Raw genomic sequence first — 18,084 nt, 5'->3', positions numbered from 1 at the left:
AAACAGAACATTTTTCGGTCAGAAATGACAGAGGACCGTCTGAGGGTTAAATAATTTCCTGATGTACTTACAAACTTTCCAATGCCTCGTTTTATGAGTACAGAACCTGTTTGTACTACTGTAGAAGTTTGGTACCATTCTGGACATTATTAGTGAGGTACGAGATACAACCTTAGATCCATTAGCACCTGCACTAAGCCATTTGGCTGATATCTCTAAATAAGCGCTAACTTTAATATAATGTTCAACCAAGGAAAAAAAAAAAGCTTCTGGGGGGTGTTTGGCTCGAGGTCATGGTGCAAAGGACCCTAGGTTGAAATTACTCCGAACCATTTAATGTGCTGCACATCATTCACATTTTCACAAACCACCCAGAAAAAGCGTTAATATTCAGAATATTTTAATTTTGTAAAACAATTTAACAGCTGCATTTGTATTTGTAATAAAAACAGCATTTCTATAATATATATAATTAAATACACTCCATGCATTTGGAGACCATTTTTAATTCAGACACTTTTTACCCCACAGATAACATTTTAGGACAAAAAAATGGCAATTAATAATTCATGTAAAATCATTTGCCAAATAATTGCATTGATATGTATATTTTTTAGATCTGGATAAATTTGCTTTGACATGAAATTTGATCTGCCATTTAGAAAATGTACTTTACATGTCAGATTAAAGATGTCACAAATGTTTCTCGTGTGCATCTCTCAGCCCTGCAGCTGTATTTAATCGGCCATTTCGAAATATTAAAGCGTGACAAAAATGACGTACAATTTGTTAGATTAAAGAGTGCGACAGTCTTTTCTTATAGTTCAGTACAGCCAAAGTTTGAAAGTTTAATTAAGGGCTGTTTATGTGATTTTTCTCTGTCCCCCACAACTTCAGGATTAATGATGCTGCTTGATGTTGGGCCGGTGCCTGTGGGCAGGACCACATACTCGTGGGACATTAAAACGAGCATTTCAACTCTTGTTCATGCTTCAGCTCTCATATTAGAAGCTTGATTAAAACTTCCTCCCCTGAGACACTCCCTCTAAGTCTTGCAAAAAATGTCTCGTGCCTGGATGTAAATCTCAGAACAGACAGAAGACACGTAAGAGAGTTCATAATCGCCATCACAACACGTTTATTTGCGGAAATAAATACGATGAGCAGTACAGATGGTGTTGTGTGGATGTCATCAGAAGAAACAGCCACAGAAAGATGGTGTGTTCTCAATGTGTGTGTGTGTGTTTAACTCATTCACTGAATGTGGAGTGTGAAGAGATCAACATTGACAGCACTTCTGATTTGCCTGTGGGATCTCTGATGGAGGCACTTGGTTGTTTGAGAGCAGCATTGGGGGAAAGTGTCCTTGGGGTCTTGAAGTAGCATCTCGATTGCCTCCACCTGGCCTGGAGACTTGGATCGCTGAGTCGGAGGTCAGTACCCAGCTGCGTATCCTCCCTTACGGGGGTCTGACTCAGCGCTGAGGCCAGCACTGTCCCGCACCACGGCTTGAACCACTGCGCCTGTGGACTTCAACACCTCTATAACATGGTTCTTCTGGGCGAGACCCTCCAAAACGGCCTGTGGGTTGAGTGGGATTTGCTTAGCCAAAACTACTCAGAACAACCAAAGAAAATATCAAGAAAATATACGGGATTTATAGTAGTCAACATTTAGAAGTGGATGAAAAAAAGTTCATCAAAGTTGTCCTAAGACAAGAACGGGTATTGTTCAAAATTCATGTATAACTTCAAATGTTGACTATTGTATTTCAATCCAGCATTGAAAGAAATTGCTGTTACAATCATTTCATTTTGGGGTAATGTGACCATGGATAAGTGGTTAAACTCAAAAACACACTTGCAGCCAGTGCTGGGTTGATTACTAATTAATTGTAGTCCGTTACTGATTACAAATACAATATTAAAATTAAAGTCATTTATTAGACTACACATTTTAGTAGTCCAATCGGATTACTTTTAGATTACTTTTGACAACTTGTTTATCACATAGGACCTTACTTTGTTAACAACATGAAGTGCATTAAATATTACATTACGTCAGGGTTTCTCAAACTGGAGTTTATGATAGAGCGGATGAAAAGCTTATAATTTAACCATAAAAATATAAAATATGGACATGTGGATGTGGGTGATGGTCTAGGACCTTCATCGGTCATAGACTCCAATATGTTTGAATTATTAGACAGTTTCTATACTTATGAACAGGTAATTTTGGCATTACAAATGCCATCCATGAGTGGTAACAGATTAGACCAGTTATGTTTCTGAATTTCAAGTCTAAAAAGTTATCATAAAAGTGCATCTGTGAAAAATTTTGAAGGAGAGTATACAGTACACAACACGTTCACAAAACTAAAGCAAACTTTATGCTAATGCAGCTGGCTTTGCATGTAGGTGCACTGAAAAAAAATTATTCGTTGAATTTAATAAAAAAAATGTATGGTAAGTGGTTGCACACAATTGATTTTAGCTACATTTAAACAAATGCATTAAGTTGCACTTAAAGGTGCATTGCGCAAGTCTCTTGAGTTTTTGCAGAACTATGCCCCCTTCTGGCGACACGCGAAACTGCAACCAGAGTTGTGCACGCGGTTATGTGGAGTTTGCGTTGGGGTTTGGGATGAACTAGAAGCCGGTCTCTTTGAATCCATCTTCTACTTTTGCAAAAGTCGCTTGAGTTGTCTTCGCTGATGCGGATAATGGCGGCGAATACACAAACCTGCCAGACATAGCCAGGTGAGCGTGAACGCGCATGACGTCACGCCCAGTCGATTCCGACCCGAATCCCTCTTATTTATTTTACTGTACAGGATTATAGAGGCAATCGCAGTGATCATAGAAGGGCTCATTCAGCCCATCAGGCAATTGTTTAAGCATGTATGGGTTAGAAAAATGGGTATTTTTAACATGAAAAGTTGCTTAATGCACCTTTAATCAATTTTAGTGCACCTTAATGCATTTGTTTAAATGTAGCTAAAATCAATTGTGTGCAACCACTTACCATACAGAATTTTATTAAATTCAACTAATCATTTTTTTCAGTGTGTGGATTACATTGTGAATATGAAATATTCATTTTAAATACATTTTAAAATGCCTTCCAAACACATAGTAATATCTGGTTAAATTGCTATTAAATAAATTCTAATTATAATGGTTTTTATGTAATAATTTGACGTCAATTGGAAATATAGAGTTTATATTGCACAGTAATGTTTTTGCCATATGTCTCCTTAAAAGTGTGCTTTTTTAATTCCACAAATCTGGAAGACTTCCCAACCATATATACTGTATAAGTGGTAGTCTTTTTTTTTAGAAAGTAAAATTTAAAAGAGAAAAAAACAAATGAGGGAAAATCAACAAATTGAATTTACAGTGTAAATTACACAATCAATACAAAAGTAACAATATTCTGATTATAAGCTAAATATAATATAATATAATTACAAGTACTTCATTTTTGGAATCTGATTAGTAATCAGATTACATCAGTTACTACTTTATTGTCTTATCATAAAATGACACCTGTATACATTACTTCACTCACCTTGTCAAAGTCAGGCTCTCCCTGTGTGGTGTTTGGACTGAGTTGATTATGAATTCTTGGGTCTTCTATTGCTTTCTTCAGGTCGTATTCGAAGAACAGTGCATTTAGGATCACCTGCGCAGAGGTCAGTTATGCATGAAGTGATAAGGTTTGAACTATGTCCAGCACAACTATCTGGACTACAATAAAATAAAAATGCACCTGGGCCACTGCTGTGGTGATCTTCGTTCCTCCAGAGCCTCCTACTACCATTTTAACCTTGTTGTTTTTGTCTAGCAGGATGGCGGGACACATAGAAGACATGGGCCTTTTATCTGAGCAAAGATGAGAACAGGGTTACCAAACAATTAAAACTAAATCTTCAAAGTTTCACTAAAGTTTGTGGCTGTGTTTGAAACAGTCAAATTTTGATCTTTTGAATAAGTCAAGAATAAGATGTTAAAATAATAACTGTTATTCTATTATTTGTAGTTATTTTTTATAATTATTTTATATTTGCTATTTATATGTATATATTTGATTATATACATTTGAAATAATGATAATATTTATTACCATTTGATATTATTGATGTCAATGTATTTTGCATTTTTAATCCAATTTTGATCTTTTGAACTTGTCAAGAATGAGATGTTGAAATATTATTATTATATTTTAACATCTCATTCTTGACTTATTCAAACAAGTTCAAAAGATCAAAATTATTATTGTTTTTTTTTGTTATATTTATTTTTATACACTCAATTATATACATTAAAATATTGATTGTATAATATTTAAAATTATTTATTTTTATTTAAACAATATTGTATTGAGTATTAATTTAGCATTTTTAATCCAATTTTGATCTTTTAAACTTGAATGAATAATTCAATCACATTTGTGAATTGTGACTTATTCAAAAGATCAAAATTATTATTGTTTTAATTATTATTATTATATTTATATTAAATTATATAAATTTTTATTGTATTGAATACTATTCAAATATGTAAGTATTAATTTTGAAGTCCTTTTAGAGTAGTAGTTTTAAATAATATATATTAGCCAAAGGTGAGATAAAACACATATAACGATTTTTACTCGAACTAACTAGTGTCTTTTATCATATTGTTGTTTTTATAGAAGCTATAAGCCACGTTACAGTGATTTTACTACAAGTAATGATGATAAGACTGTAAAGTGCAATGCAAAGTGGAGTAATCCTAAAGTCACTGTAAGTAAAGCATAGCACTCTTGGCTTATAGAATACATACTGCAAAAAAACAACAACAAAAAAAAACAGTATGAGTACATGCTATTGCCAATGGCTGTGATCAAGTTTTCTCACGTGGGACAATGAAGTTGTTGGGAGACGGAGGAACTCCAAAGTTGTTGGTGATCAAGGGAGAACTGAAGTCATCCATCTCATTGTTAAGTAAAATTCCTGTTGAATTTGACATAAACTTGGAGCCAAAACTGGGAGAAGAGAAAGAACATGATGCCATTTACAAATATGAAAAAATGCTGTGTATTTATTTTTAGTGTTAAATTTGTACTTATTTATTTTTGGTTAAAATAACCTTCTATCTCTGTGTGTGTTTTTTTTTTTGTGTGTGTATTGTTGTTGTTGTTGGTGTAGTGTGCTACCTTTCATGTAGTGTGTATTATAGCTGTTTGTGGATGTAAAAGGTCTGCAAAGTTTCAAAGATCAAAGTGCAGAGTAGAATATCAAATTCATAGCAGAGTAGACCAATCACAACAGACTGCATCTGACCAATCAGAGCAGAGTAGAGACTGAGCCATCTGACCAATCAGAGTTTAGAGAGGTTAAAGTGTTTTTTGAACTAGGATGCATGTCAGCCTATTGTAGGAGAGATCCTAAAAAAAAATGTGGAACCTAAAATAGGAGCTCTTGTGCAACCTAGCATAATAAGGGCACTTTATGTAAGCCAAATCATAGGCTAATTCCCCCTGAAATTGTAAAATCTGTGACTAAGTAATGACATATTTTTGATGCCTATATGCTGGAGAAAACATATGAAGCAAAGAAAAAAGGCAAATGCTCACTATAAGTTGATGGTGCTGGTGGCGGCGACTGCACTGCCGTCTTCTGCCACCACTGACACGTGCGACGTGCCGTGATTGTCGGGAAGATAGAACTCGGGTTCATAGTAGCTCTCTTGCTGAGTCGTATTATCTGTGATCTTCTGGAGTATCATGTCAGCATAGCCTTTGGAGGTAATGTTCTGGATGAACTGCCAGAGAGAAAGAGGATCACAGATCATTATTGTGGCCCTGCTGGAGGCTTGAAAGAACAGCTGATCAAAAGAGCGAACGCACAATGAGCCGTTCAATAGCGCACTATTTTCATGCTCTGTGATTAGTGTGAGATGCTGCATGTCGGATTCAATAAAGGCTTTGATCACAACTGATCGAGAGAGGCTAACATATGCCAATGCCATCTGTGTCAACCTGAACAACTGCTGAAGATGCATGTGAGCATTTTTACATCTAAATAATAGTCTATTGACAAAAAGTCACAAGGAATAGTTGTAACTAAATTAAAATGAAAAAAGCAACCCTTTCTTTGTTCACAACTTACATCAGAGATGTTAAGAAATTGCGGATCCCCCAAGGTGCTCCTTTTTGCATACGCAAACCGGTACGCCTCGACTATGCGATGATAGGTGAGGATTTTATTTTCAGTGGTGGAGACACTGTCTGGACTAAAGTTGTAACCTGAGGAAAGAGAACAGGAGCTCAGTTTGATTCACTCCATCGATTACTCAACCATGTCAACTGTTGTCATATGAATGGATAGAACTGCCAATCATCAAGATGGCTGCCATAGAAAAGTCTTCAGAAGCATGACGTATGTTTCTCGCATTCGTCTTATCAAATCTGAATATGCAGAAGCACAAATGAGATGAGAAAATGTCAGTTCTTAAAGAGGACCTATTATGCCCTTTTTCAAAATCTTGGTTTTGTTTTTGGGGTCTAGGTTTTCATGCTTGAAAAAAACACATTATTTTTTAAATATTTGACATTGTTGCAGCACCTCTCTTCCCAGTCTGTCAGTAACGCTCTGTTTAGTTCCGATCTCTATGAAGCCCCTCCTTCTGAAAAGCGCAGTGTGCTCTGATTGGTCCGCTGGACCAGTGTGTTGTGATTGGTCAACCGATTCGAGCGCGTTTCGGAAATGTCACACCTCTTACCATAACCGCAAGTTTCTACACACTTCTAACGCAACTCAACCAGGCCTTGCCGCTTTTTTGCGTATGTTTTGGGCAGCAATTATTTAAATTAGGGATATTGTGATGTGTTCGTTCCCATAAGAAAACTGAAGACTACAATCGAGGAGTTTCAGGGAGTTCAGAATCAGTGCGCACTGATATAGAGAATAACTCCCTTTGGAGTGACTTTGTGCTGTAACTTTCCAGACGTTTTTCATGCTCAAACAGCAGCATTACACACTAAATACAGCTGAAAATGTAAAAAAAAAAAAAGCATAATATTCTGCCGAATTTTCTTCAAAACATCTCATTGCATGTTCCATAGAAGAAAGTAAGTACAATGGGTTTGGAAATGACATGAGAGTGAGTAAATGATGATGTGATTTTAATTTTTAGGTCAACTATGATTTTAATGTTGGACAACTGACCCAGTTTTACTGTCTGAAAACATCTCAAATTGTCTCGCCCATTTATGCCAGACATGTCTGTTTGAAATAATTGAACAATTATGAGAGTTTTCGGAGCCGAAGATGTTTCATAACTTCTGAATAAATCAAGCTACATTGTGAAAAAAACAAAAACAAGTGCTAACAGTGTTTATCGACGGCCGTGCCCTGTCTGGCAGCAACTTAATGACTAAGTATCTCATCAGTAAAGCTACAGAGTGGGTGTTTTAAAAAAGACCAAGACACAGAGCCGTGGAGAACGTCCAGCTCGCCGCAAGAAAGCAAAGCTGATGAATCTCAGATGACAGGCTCCTTCAGAGTATCCCCTGCTGGTGGAACCCCAAGGAAAGGGTCGGAACACGCTGACTGCATGGATTTTTCCATGCTTGGTTTGTGTCCAATTAGTGGCAAACAGCCCACGTTAGTGTTGGTGTGGGAGACAGGAGGAAAGGCATGGCGGAGTGAAGGGTGGAGGGATTTTAATAGCTCATAGCAACAAAAAAAATGTTGGAAAGTTCTGAAGTCTCATCCTCCCCTGACACCGTTCCACATGAGGAAATGATTAAGAACATTAAAGACTGACTAATGGTCATCCTGTAATGAGCAACTGCATGTTTCCTCTTGCTGCTAAAAGACCAGCGTGAATTCTCATGCTGGTCAACGTTGGTTATATCATGGAAACTTGTTTCTGCCTCAGATTAAAAATAGTTCACATTGTGAGATATAAAGTCACACTGTGACATATAAAGTTGCAGTTTTGAGCAGGGTTATTATAGTTAACAAAAACTAAAACTGAAACTACAGGCCCGATTTTCGCTCAACGACAGGTTTTGGGAGATCGCTTATTGTTAGTAGGCTTCAGGACAATGACTGAGACCTGTCACGAACCAGTCATCGATGACTTTGTCACGTGGTGTGAGGAGTCCTACCTTCAATTAAACATATCTAAGACACAAGTTATGATAATTGATTTTAGAAGACATGCCCACATGCATTAAGTCACATCCATTAAAGGTCAGACAATCCTACAAATATCTTGGGACAATTATCGACTCAAAATTAAACTTTGAGGCAAATTGTGAAGCTGTGTGCAAAAAGGGGCACCAGTGCCTGTTTTGTTTGAGGAAACTGTCTTATTTTAACATTGATAAAACCATACTTACTTTACCATGCTTTTTTTAATCAATTTTACCTTTGTCTTTGGTGGCATGGTTTGGGAATCTATCTTTACAGAACAGAAACTCCCTAAATAAAATTGTTAAATGGTCTAATAAGCTGATAGGTGTGTCACAGTTCAGCCCAGTGTCCCTGTATACCAGACAGTTACAGCGGATAAGTGGCTCAATTTTAAATGATGAGCTTCCTTCTAGACGAAGGTATAAAGTCCCAAAGTGCAGAACAAAGCGGTATAAGAATAGCTTTGTCCCAGCAGCCATTAATCAGAGGAACAAAATGCACAGATGACATTTTGTCTGTAATATTGTCTAATGTTTATTGTATGTGTTTGTCTTATAAACATGGATAACTCTGACACTGCGAAACAAATCTACCTGGGTACAAATAAATGAACCTGAACCTGATCGGCGACAAATGCCGAAATCATAAATCGGTGCTCGTTCACGTGAGTGACAAGACGCGATCTGAGAGAATCGCAGACGAATCGCCGATGCCCATGAGATATTTGGCAGCGATTCAAAATCCTGCTGTGTTAAATGTGTTCTGACTGAAACTACATCGGCGATGAGCTACAGCCAATGAGAGAGCATACAGGGCAGCGGGATGTTCGGGGAGGAGTTCAGTATCAGTAACCTATTTTAATTTACAATTATATCAAACAGAAACATTTGCTTGCTAGCACATTGCACAATTATTTATTTACCCCCAACTCTCTTTGCAGAGAAGTCTCACGACGAAGAAGAACTCCGGTCTCACGCACGCGCGATCTTGCGTTATTTCCTTATCACTTCTCGCGTGTGTTTGGGTGTGAAACGTAGGCTAGTTTGTTTGTGGACCAGACAGAAGATGTCGGCGATTCTTTCTTTTGTAAAGTCATGCAGTGTGAAACCTCTTGTCGCCGATCCATCGTGCAGTGTGAAAACATCAGCAACCGAATGTTGCCAGATAGATGCCGTGTGAAAACAACAGTGACCCGACTACTTTGAAAAATCGTGCAGCGTGAACTCGGCATAAGTCACTTCACTCACTTGTGAAATGTGCAGAACAGACGGGTAAGGTCGAACTAAGTTGCTGTGGTATTTCTGAATAAATAAACATAGCCACTGTTATCTTACATTAAAGGCAGGGTAGGTAGGATTTATTAAAAATTAAAGATCCAAATTTGTTAAAACTTTCTATATATATCAATACATAATTAAAATGTAAGAACTCTGAAAAAAAGAGTATAAAAATCAAGTGACTCTAGACCGTTTAATCTGTATTAAACACAGCTCATTATTTCGATTCGGGACGAATCAAAGGATTGGCTTAGGCGACTGTCACTCTCTCGCAACCATGGCAACCACCCTTTTGCCACACAGCACCTGCCCACTTGCGCGCGACCGTTTGATTTGAGGAGTGCGAGAGGCACGGAACCTGATCACACCTCCGTCCAGTAGATGGCGGTAATGCACTATGTTTGCAAGCTGCCAATAAAATCTATCGAAGAAGAAGAAGAAGGCACTGAACCTAGGAATACCAAAACAATGGCAGAGAAAGAGCAATCTAAATTTACAGTACCGGCATATGCAGTTAGTGAAGGCAAACCAGGCAAAAAAATGCCCCTTCCCCTCCGCTTGTCTCAGGTAAATAATGCGTCCTCTAGCTCAGCGGTCGGAGTCGCGCGTTCATGTGTTTTGGGGGCGTGGCTTTGGAAGAAGCACAGAAATGAGGGGGTGGAGTGAATGGAAATAATGAGATGTCTTTAAAACAGTCGTGAGAGGTCTACAGACACTCGATTTTGATACTTTCTTTTTCAGAGTACTTACATTTTAATTATGTATTGATATGTACATAAAGTTTAAACAAATTTGAAAAATAAAATTTTTAGACCATTTCTACCTACCCTGCCTTTAATGAGAGACTATACACAAGAGACTATAAACGTATACGGAATTAAAATAAAATATATAAAAATTGTATTAGTTTTATTTCGGCTAGCTGCCAATGCAACATTTTGTATTTTAATTAATTTAACTTAATGTACTAAAATAAGTAAAACTAAAATAAAATGTATAAAAAATTGTATAGACATATTTAAAAATAAACTATTCAAAATGACAAAAACAACAAAAAATAAAATCTGATTTAAAATATTAATAAAAACCATAATAATACTAAAATTACACTGGTTGTAAGATGTTTTAATAGCGCTACAAATTACAAATGGCTCATGCATAATCTGCACATTCATCTGGGATAGAAGAATATTTTAATAAGCCTACTGTAAAAAATGACAGGAATTATATTTATGTACTAATCCAGGGTAAAGTATGACAAATATTTAACAAGAAGATTTAGTTCATCTCAGGACTCTAGACTACGACTACGAAATGGTAGTAAATGCGACATAAAATAAATATATGATAATAAACAATATAACAACATAATAAACATATACAGTACGATCATTTAAAATCCAGTTATGAAAGCTTTGTATGCGTCCACACACCGTTTCATTACATATCATCTTGTTTGAGAGTGCGCAGCGCAAGTGTATGTTATGTTATATATTGTTTATTATTATATATGTTTATTTTATGCCACATTTATGACCATTTCAGTTGTAGTCTGGAGCCCTAAGAACAAAATCTTCTTCTTTAATGTTTGTCATACTTTAGTAAATAAATATAATATAGCCTATTCTTTCAAAACTGACGGATATTTATATTGCACAAAAAAATCATGATCACTAGAGTAAAATCCACCATACTGGGACAAATTTATGTAAAATGCAACAGGAAAAACACCCTAGTTTAGGCTATGTTATTTAAATTGTAGTTTATGTATGAAATGTTAAAACAACAATGCAAAACAATAGTGTCCAGGATTGGCTGTGCAGTGGTTCAACTCTAAACCTACCGCTCAGGATGTTGAGTATCAATGTGAGGACCGGGCCGCTGGCAGGAGCGTTTGGTGCCACCATTGTGAATTGACCCACGGTAGCTCTGGGGGGGGTTTCATCCAGCAAGGGCTTGTAATCTCTCAAGTCCTCCAGAGTTATAATCCCCTCTGCAACACACACAGATGCTTGTATGACACATGATTCTAAGCAATTTAATGAGATCAAACCTGCTGAGTTATCGATTTAGTCATTAATAACCAATTGTGTGCCATCCTTCAACACCTCTACCTGGGTGGACTATTGGCAGCAGGAATTAGTGGGATGTAACATATTTGGAAATCAATGAACCACAACATCTCAGCCAGAAGCTTAGAAACTGCACAATTTAGCGAAACTGAGCTTGAGCAGTTAAAGCAGCAGACAAGCACGAGCGTCATTCATCATGTTATCATTGTTGGTGTGAACGGGCCTTTATACTCACAACGTATAAAGTGAGCATTTATTTGATAAAAAAAAATACTGTAAAACAGTAATGTTGCAAAATATTATTGCAATTGAATTTTTTTTATATATTTCAAATGTAATTTATTCCTGTGATACAAAGCTGCATTTTTTACATCATCACTCCAGTTATCAGTGTCACACGATCCTTCAGAAATCTAGTGAAAATCTAGTAAATATATTTCAAATTGGCATTTAAATTTTATTTATCCAGTGTGTGCATTAAAAACAGTAAAAAACAAACTCAGAATTTTACGCAAACCTGCAATAATTAAATAATGCAAATATACTGTATGTATTTAATCTCTCTTTACTAACCAATTTCTTTGCTGCTGACCTTCGATGATCCAATTAAACCTACCAATTGGTGTGAAAGAGCCTTTACATTTGCCAAAAGTATTTATTAAAAACAAACAAGCAAGCCCGGTCCAGGTGAGAATCAATGATGCAAAAGTTACATTATGCATTACTTTCTATAAAAAGTAACTAAGCAATTAGTTACTTTTTTAAGGGGGTAATGTAATTTTGTAATGCATCACTTTCCCCAACACTGGTGGAGATTATTTTAGGAGCTGTTGATACCAAATAATGGATAGACATGTGCGAATAAAAAAACCTGCAGCTTGGATGTCCCTCACAAGGTTCTCAGCAAGCGATCCGCTGTAGAACGCATTAGGCCCATTCTCAGCTATCACCTCGTAAGTGTCTGCCAGCTTTGTAAAGGTTATGGTGTCATTTTCCTTCAGGATGTTTCCAGTGGAATCGCAGAACACAGAACTAAGAAACCAAACAATCAGCAGAAAATGTTAATGTGTAGACATATCACACACATTACATTATATAAAAAGAAGAATTATAGTGCACCTTGTTAAAAAGAAGATGGATAGATTTTTTTGAATGTTAAAAATCTTGGTTGAAAATATCCACGTGTGCTCACCATAACGTCTTATCATTCGTAATGATATTTCTGTTTGATCTAATGGCACTGGCCAATGCGCTGCCAACAGGAAAGCCGTCCCGTGCCAGTTTTATGCTTGGTAAAAACAGCTCTCTCCACGGAAGCTTGCCATGTCGTTCATAGGCCATCTCATACCCCCGAATCTCTCCAGGAACAGCGATGGACAAACCGCCTGTGGATGAATTTTTACATGCATGATTCCATGTGCTAGTATCTAAAAAGACAGTCAATGTACTTATTTGAAAGTAATAAAAACCAAATCCACTTGATGACAGCCCTGTTTACACCTGGTAAGATGCGTTTTGGTCGATCGGATCACCAGTGGGCGACGCTAAAAACAGGTGTAAACGGGGTCTAACACGTTTTGAGCTTGTCCACGTTCGACCACTTCCAGAGGTAGACGAAAACACATTAGACCGGATTGTTTCATTGTGTAAAAGCTCATGTGGTCGAATGTGTTCGAACAGCCACAAAAGACCACCAACTCTCCGCCTACTGATCTAATGGGTAAACATTATTGGGAAGCGCACTAGCCAGACGGGATTTAAACTTTGTCGGCCGGAGACCCAAGTTTGGTTTGAAGAGGAAAAATGTACCAAGCACAATATTCTCTCACCATTCCTGATTTAACACACACTCACAGCGTTTGACTGGTCTTGCGGCTGTCAGCAGAAACGAAAGCTGATGCTCTCTGTAAGTTTTTCCATCGTCTCTGCCCATAGACCCTCCCCTCAACATATCAGGACAGAAGTGGTTGAAAGTGGACAAAAGAGAGGGATTAAAACACCAGGTGTAAATGGGAATGTCTCGTCTACTTGTGATCCGATCGACCAAAACGCATCTTAATACCAGGTGTAAACGGGGCCTACGTTGTTGTGACATATGTCCATGTGCACACAGACACAGTTTTATGGCTTTCCTCGAAAAGTCCTACATTAAACATATGCAGAGCTATAGAGTTATTGATTGTTGAAATTGTGTTGATAGTTTTTGATGTTTATCTCTCCATGCTGGCACTGTATCACAAGGCCGCCTATTGTGTAAATCCTGTTTCACCAATGATTTCCCATAGTTTATGTAATGTAGTTAATGGATACCTTTCTGGGAAAGTTCAGTGCTATTTCCAAACATCTCTCTGGTTGCGTTTGCTGGGGCCGTCTCACGTGCATTGATGGTTTCGACTTTTCCTGCAAAAATAAATCAATTATACACTTCAAAATAAAAGTCGCTGTTTGGATTTAAATATGCAAATGCATATTGCAGTGATATGTTTCTATCATGTTATATGTTTGGCAGCAGTTCTTCTAACCCTAATTGATGGAGAGTGTAGTTTTCATGTAGGAAGACACATCATGGCCATATTCCAGGATGACAATCACAATGTCAAGATTCATCATGCTCAGATTGTGAAAGAATGGTTGTGAGGGAGCATGAAGAATCATTTTCACACATAAATTGACACCTCTGAGTTAACTTCATTGAAAGTCTTTGGGATGTGCTGGAGGAGACTTTACAGAGTGCTGGACTCTTGCATTGTCAGTACAAGATCTTGACCAAAAATGTATGCACCTCTTGATGGAAATAAATGTTGTGATGTAAGGTCTGGACTCAATTCTTCCTGATTCTTCATGCTAAATGATTCTGACTTTTCTTTGGCCGGGCAATGTATATATAAGTAATAAAGTGATCTTTATAGAAAAAAGGTACATAAATTCTTAATATACACACAGTTCACTGCAGACTGGTGTGTCAGGTTGAATCAGACAGGTAATGGTGACTGTATACCTGTTTTGGCATCATAAATAGTGAAGAAGAGCCCTCCGCCGATGCCCATGCTGTGGGCATTCATCAATCCCACGCACAGCAGAGCAGCGATGGCAGAATCTACAGCAGAACCGCCTCTCTTCAGGATGTCCCTGCATGGAGAGCACAAAGACAGGGCATTTGGCATGCAAACCTGGGTATGATCATTTTAAATATCAGAACGCAACTCCATTTTTATTTTTATTTTGTTGGATGAAGCACAATGTAGTAAGGTTGATTTGGTTCCACTGAATAAAATGTTTGACTTGAATAAAACCAATCAGAATAGACGTTACCACCATTTTAGGCTACTGAACAAAATATAATGTGGCACTACAAAATATCAAATAAGTTTTGTCAGAAATGATGTAGCAGTTGTGCAGTTTTTCTGCACTTTAAACATCTCTTCTCTGATTACTGACGCGAGGGCGGGGCAACCTGTCACTCACATGAGATCGACCAATAGCAAACCACAACCATCCAATGATCCAATCAATTCCCAATGGACAAAATCAAGTCCCACCCTCAATTTTTTCTTGTTCGAGAAGCCGTTTCACTCAAATATGATTCACAATAGGGAAGAAAAAACTATTGCAACTTCTGTTTCATGCCAACTTTAGTTGGATGTAGTGAGGATGAGTCAGCTATTAAATAAAATTTCTGATGTAAGTTCATTTTTAGGTTAACAAACCAAACATCTTTTACATGTGCTCCTCATATGGCCTTCCTAACATCTTTGCTATTTATTTACAATAATACTATAATATCTGATGTAATGAGATTGTATTGAACTAATTTTATTTCAACTTCAAGATGGCAAAAAAGTGAATATGCATTTAAGGAGAAGAGAGCTCAAACCTGCCGATCTCGGAGCATGTCCCAGCATCTGCTGCCACTGCTGCCTTGAAGTAACCAGTTTCAGGAGCGGCCTTCTTGCCCTGAACGGAAAAGAAAACGGCCAAAAACGTGCCGACTGCAGCCAGCAGCAGCAATGCCAGGCCCACCACAGTAGACTTCTGCACCATTTTCCTGCAACATGCAACAACAAGTGTCTAGTTCTCTGTTGCTGGTGTATTAACTTGTTTATGTTTCTATGCAACCGTATCTGCAAGCAATCATATCCTTCAAGAGTTCTGCAACTATGGATTTGACAAACATCATCAAGTGAATCTGAATTTAAACCGTTTAGATTCGTTTTAACTGTTAATAGAAGCAAATGTACTAACCGTTCCAGAGAAGAGATAAGCTATATGGGGCATGTGCATTCTCACCATGACTATGTTAACTTTTACAATCAATGATTGTGTAATGTAAGTTAACCGTCTCCGTTATGTAACACATCTTAATTCATAAAGCAGAAATACAGTCATTGTTGTAATACAGAATGCATATGAAGTTAATAAGAAAACTAACAGCTGGAAATTGAATGTGCTTAAAACATTTTCTGCTTTCTTGCTAAATACATAGTCAAGGCAGCAATTATGCATTCAAAAAGCATGCAATAAATTGTTCTCTGTTAGTTGGCTTTGAGTATTCCTCTGAGGGAGATTTATATAGTTTTGCTGAAAATGTAATGTATTGCTCTTTTGATCATTTCATGCTTATTGATTCCCAGTGTAAATCAGCCCTTGATTCTGTATTATTTGAGCTAAAAAATAGTACTATAAAGAATGACAAAATGCATCCTTGTTCTTTCGTATTCTACATTTTATGTAGCTTTATGTATCCCTGCCAAAGGCAGCACATTTTCATGCATTTATAAAAAAAGTGAAATCCTCCTCAGAAAAGCGTCTTTTCATAGTTTCAAAGCCCTGCTACTGTCCACATTAAATCCTGTCAGGCTGTGCTGTGTGTGGGAACGAACTGCAGCACATCTCTGAGAAACCTGCAGTGCCTGCAGCCAACAAAATTAAACCCACCACACAAGAGACTAGAATTTTCTCACACACAGAGAAAACAGCAAGAGATTGTGTTATTTCCTCCTACAAATCGCAACAAAAAAGTAAAAATTCATTTCAGTGTGTGTCAGACAGTAAAACAGCAAGACAGTAAAAGACACAACAACATTAGGATGCTGCATAATATTTCGTATACAAAAATGCTTTGCTTTGCGTGAGAAAATAGTTGAAGCTCTCATGATGATTAAGTTCATAACTGATGAGTTTAATGTACAATGCGATTTGAGTATATGGAGTATCACCTACCTGTAGACTTCACAGGCCTCTTGTAGAGTCTCCTATAGTCCCAGCCCTCCTTTCCACAGGCTGACGGAGCCAATGCTGTGAACCTCTTGCTCTCAATGTCTAAGTATTATAACCATCAAACTTTAACCAAATCAACCTGTGAAATCATCCATAATTGTTTTATTGACCGTGGTGAAAAGGGCACAGGTTGTGATGATGGTAAATTCACGTGTCACAATTACAGCAAAATGCATACTGAAACAATCTTAGTAAACGTTTCATAACTACAGGTGGCTTTTTGTTACTCTATCACTTGTATTCATGCATTTAATATTTAAATGGTTAAGCGGTTCGTGTGTAAGTCTATTACATTTGCCTAGTTCTAGTGAATGATTAACTATGATAAGTTTGGGCACATATGTTCTACATAATGTAGACATCTAAAACACAAATATTCAAAATCCCTGGCACACATTCTGGCAAGGTTCTCTAAAAGTTGTGAACATGGTGTTAATAGAACATTAGCACAAAGAAGAACATAGGAACTCCAAGGCACTCGAACTATGTTGAAAAAAGTTAAAAAGCCTTTATTTTATTCACCACAAATTGGTGGTTACCATGAATAAAATAAAGACTTTTAAACTTTTTTCAACATAATTCGAGTGCCTTGGAGTTCCTATGTTCTTAGAGCTTAATAATCCCAAACAACCAAAGAGCACCGAGATTTCACACCCTGTGCAGCACTTCTATGGCATTCTTTGCTTTGATTAGTACAAAGTTATCTGTTTTTTTATATTGTTCTCAAAACATTAACACAAGAACATTATTTAGACATCGTTCATGGAACGTATCTGAATTTTTTTTGTTGGACAATCGTCTATATTTTAAATGTTGCTGCTTGATTCAGAATGTTCAGAAAACATTCAAAAGTAACATTTACATAATATTTGCAAAATTATAAAATGGAATGTTCCCTTATCATTCGCATAACCAAGAAAACATATTAAAGTCACAGAAAACAAAAAGTGTATATTTACCTACAATCAATTAAAGTCAAACCTGCATCCTATTGTTCAAAAGTAAAATCAGGTTTGTATTATGTTCAACGCTAATATGAAGCTTGAGAACTCTTACTCTTACATACTCTTAGATTGATAACAAAATTACACCGGTATTCAGAGACAGGCATTATGGTGCTTCAGATCGTACCTGACCGTTACCATTTTATTTATTTAAACAGGGAATTATCTGAGTAAACATCAGTAAATCATGGAGTGCCACAAGGGTCTGTTTTAGGCCCTCTGCTATTTTCAATATATATAGTTTCTTTGTAATATTATTAGAAAAC

At 37.0% G+C, this 18,084-nt stretch overlaps 1 protein-coding gene across 2 annotated transcripts; it reads right to left on the bottom strand.

The window, feature by feature from the left end:
- Positions 1-449: 449 nt before the first annotated feature.
- On the bottom strand, positions 450-16,851 carry ggt1b (gamma-glutamyltransferase 1b). 2 transcript variants are annotated; one of them, XM_084400871.1, is made up of 13 exons: positions 16,758-16,851; positions 15,412-15,582; positions 14,536-14,666; positions 13,848-13,937; positions 12,730-12,922; positions 12,409-12,569; positions 11,309-11,458; positions 6,155-6,291; positions 5,620-5,807; positions 4,901-5,028; positions 3,772-3,884; positions 3,571-3,684; positions 450-1,581 (listed from the first exon to the last, which is right to left on the bottom strand). In XM_084400871.1, the coding sequence occupies exons 2-13, from the start codon at positions 15,576-15,578 to the stop codon at positions 1,435-1,437; spliced, it is 1,719 nt and encodes a 572-aa protein (XP_084256997.1). In that variant the 5' UTR covers positions 15,579-15,582; positions 16,758-16,851; the 3' UTR covers positions 450-1,434. The 2 variants fall into 2 exon arrangements, with proteins under 2 accessions (XP_084256997.1, XP_084256998.1); XM_084400872.1 differs by lacking the exon at positions 16,758-16,851 and adding an exon at positions 15,780-15,801.
- Positions 16,852-18,084: the final 1,233 nt, after the last annotated feature.

This window comes from Rutilus rutilus (assembly GCF_951802725.1).
Source record: "Rutilus rutilus genome assembly, chromosome: 25".
Taxonomy (NCBI): domain Eukaryota; kingdom Metazoa; phylum Chordata; class Actinopteri; order Cypriniformes; family Leuciscidae; genus Rutilus; species Rutilus rutilus.
This window is presented reverse-complemented; position numbering and strand designations above follow the sequence as displayed.

Excerpts from the sequence above, each read along its gene's own strand:
- ggt1b (XM_084400871.1), bottom strand. The coding sequence starts at position 15,578 with ATGGTGCAGAAGTCTACTGTGGTGGGCCTGGCATTGCTGCTGCTGGCT. Across the intron at positions 14,667-15,411 it reads ACATGCTCCGAGATCGGCAG|GGACATCCTGAAGAGAGGCG; the intron begins GTTTGAGCTCTC and ends CTCTCCATGCAG. Across the intron at positions 5,029-5,619 it reads ACCAGCACCATCAACTTATA|TTTTGGCTCCAAGTTTATGT; the intron begins GTGAGCATTTGC and ends CTCTTCTCCCAG.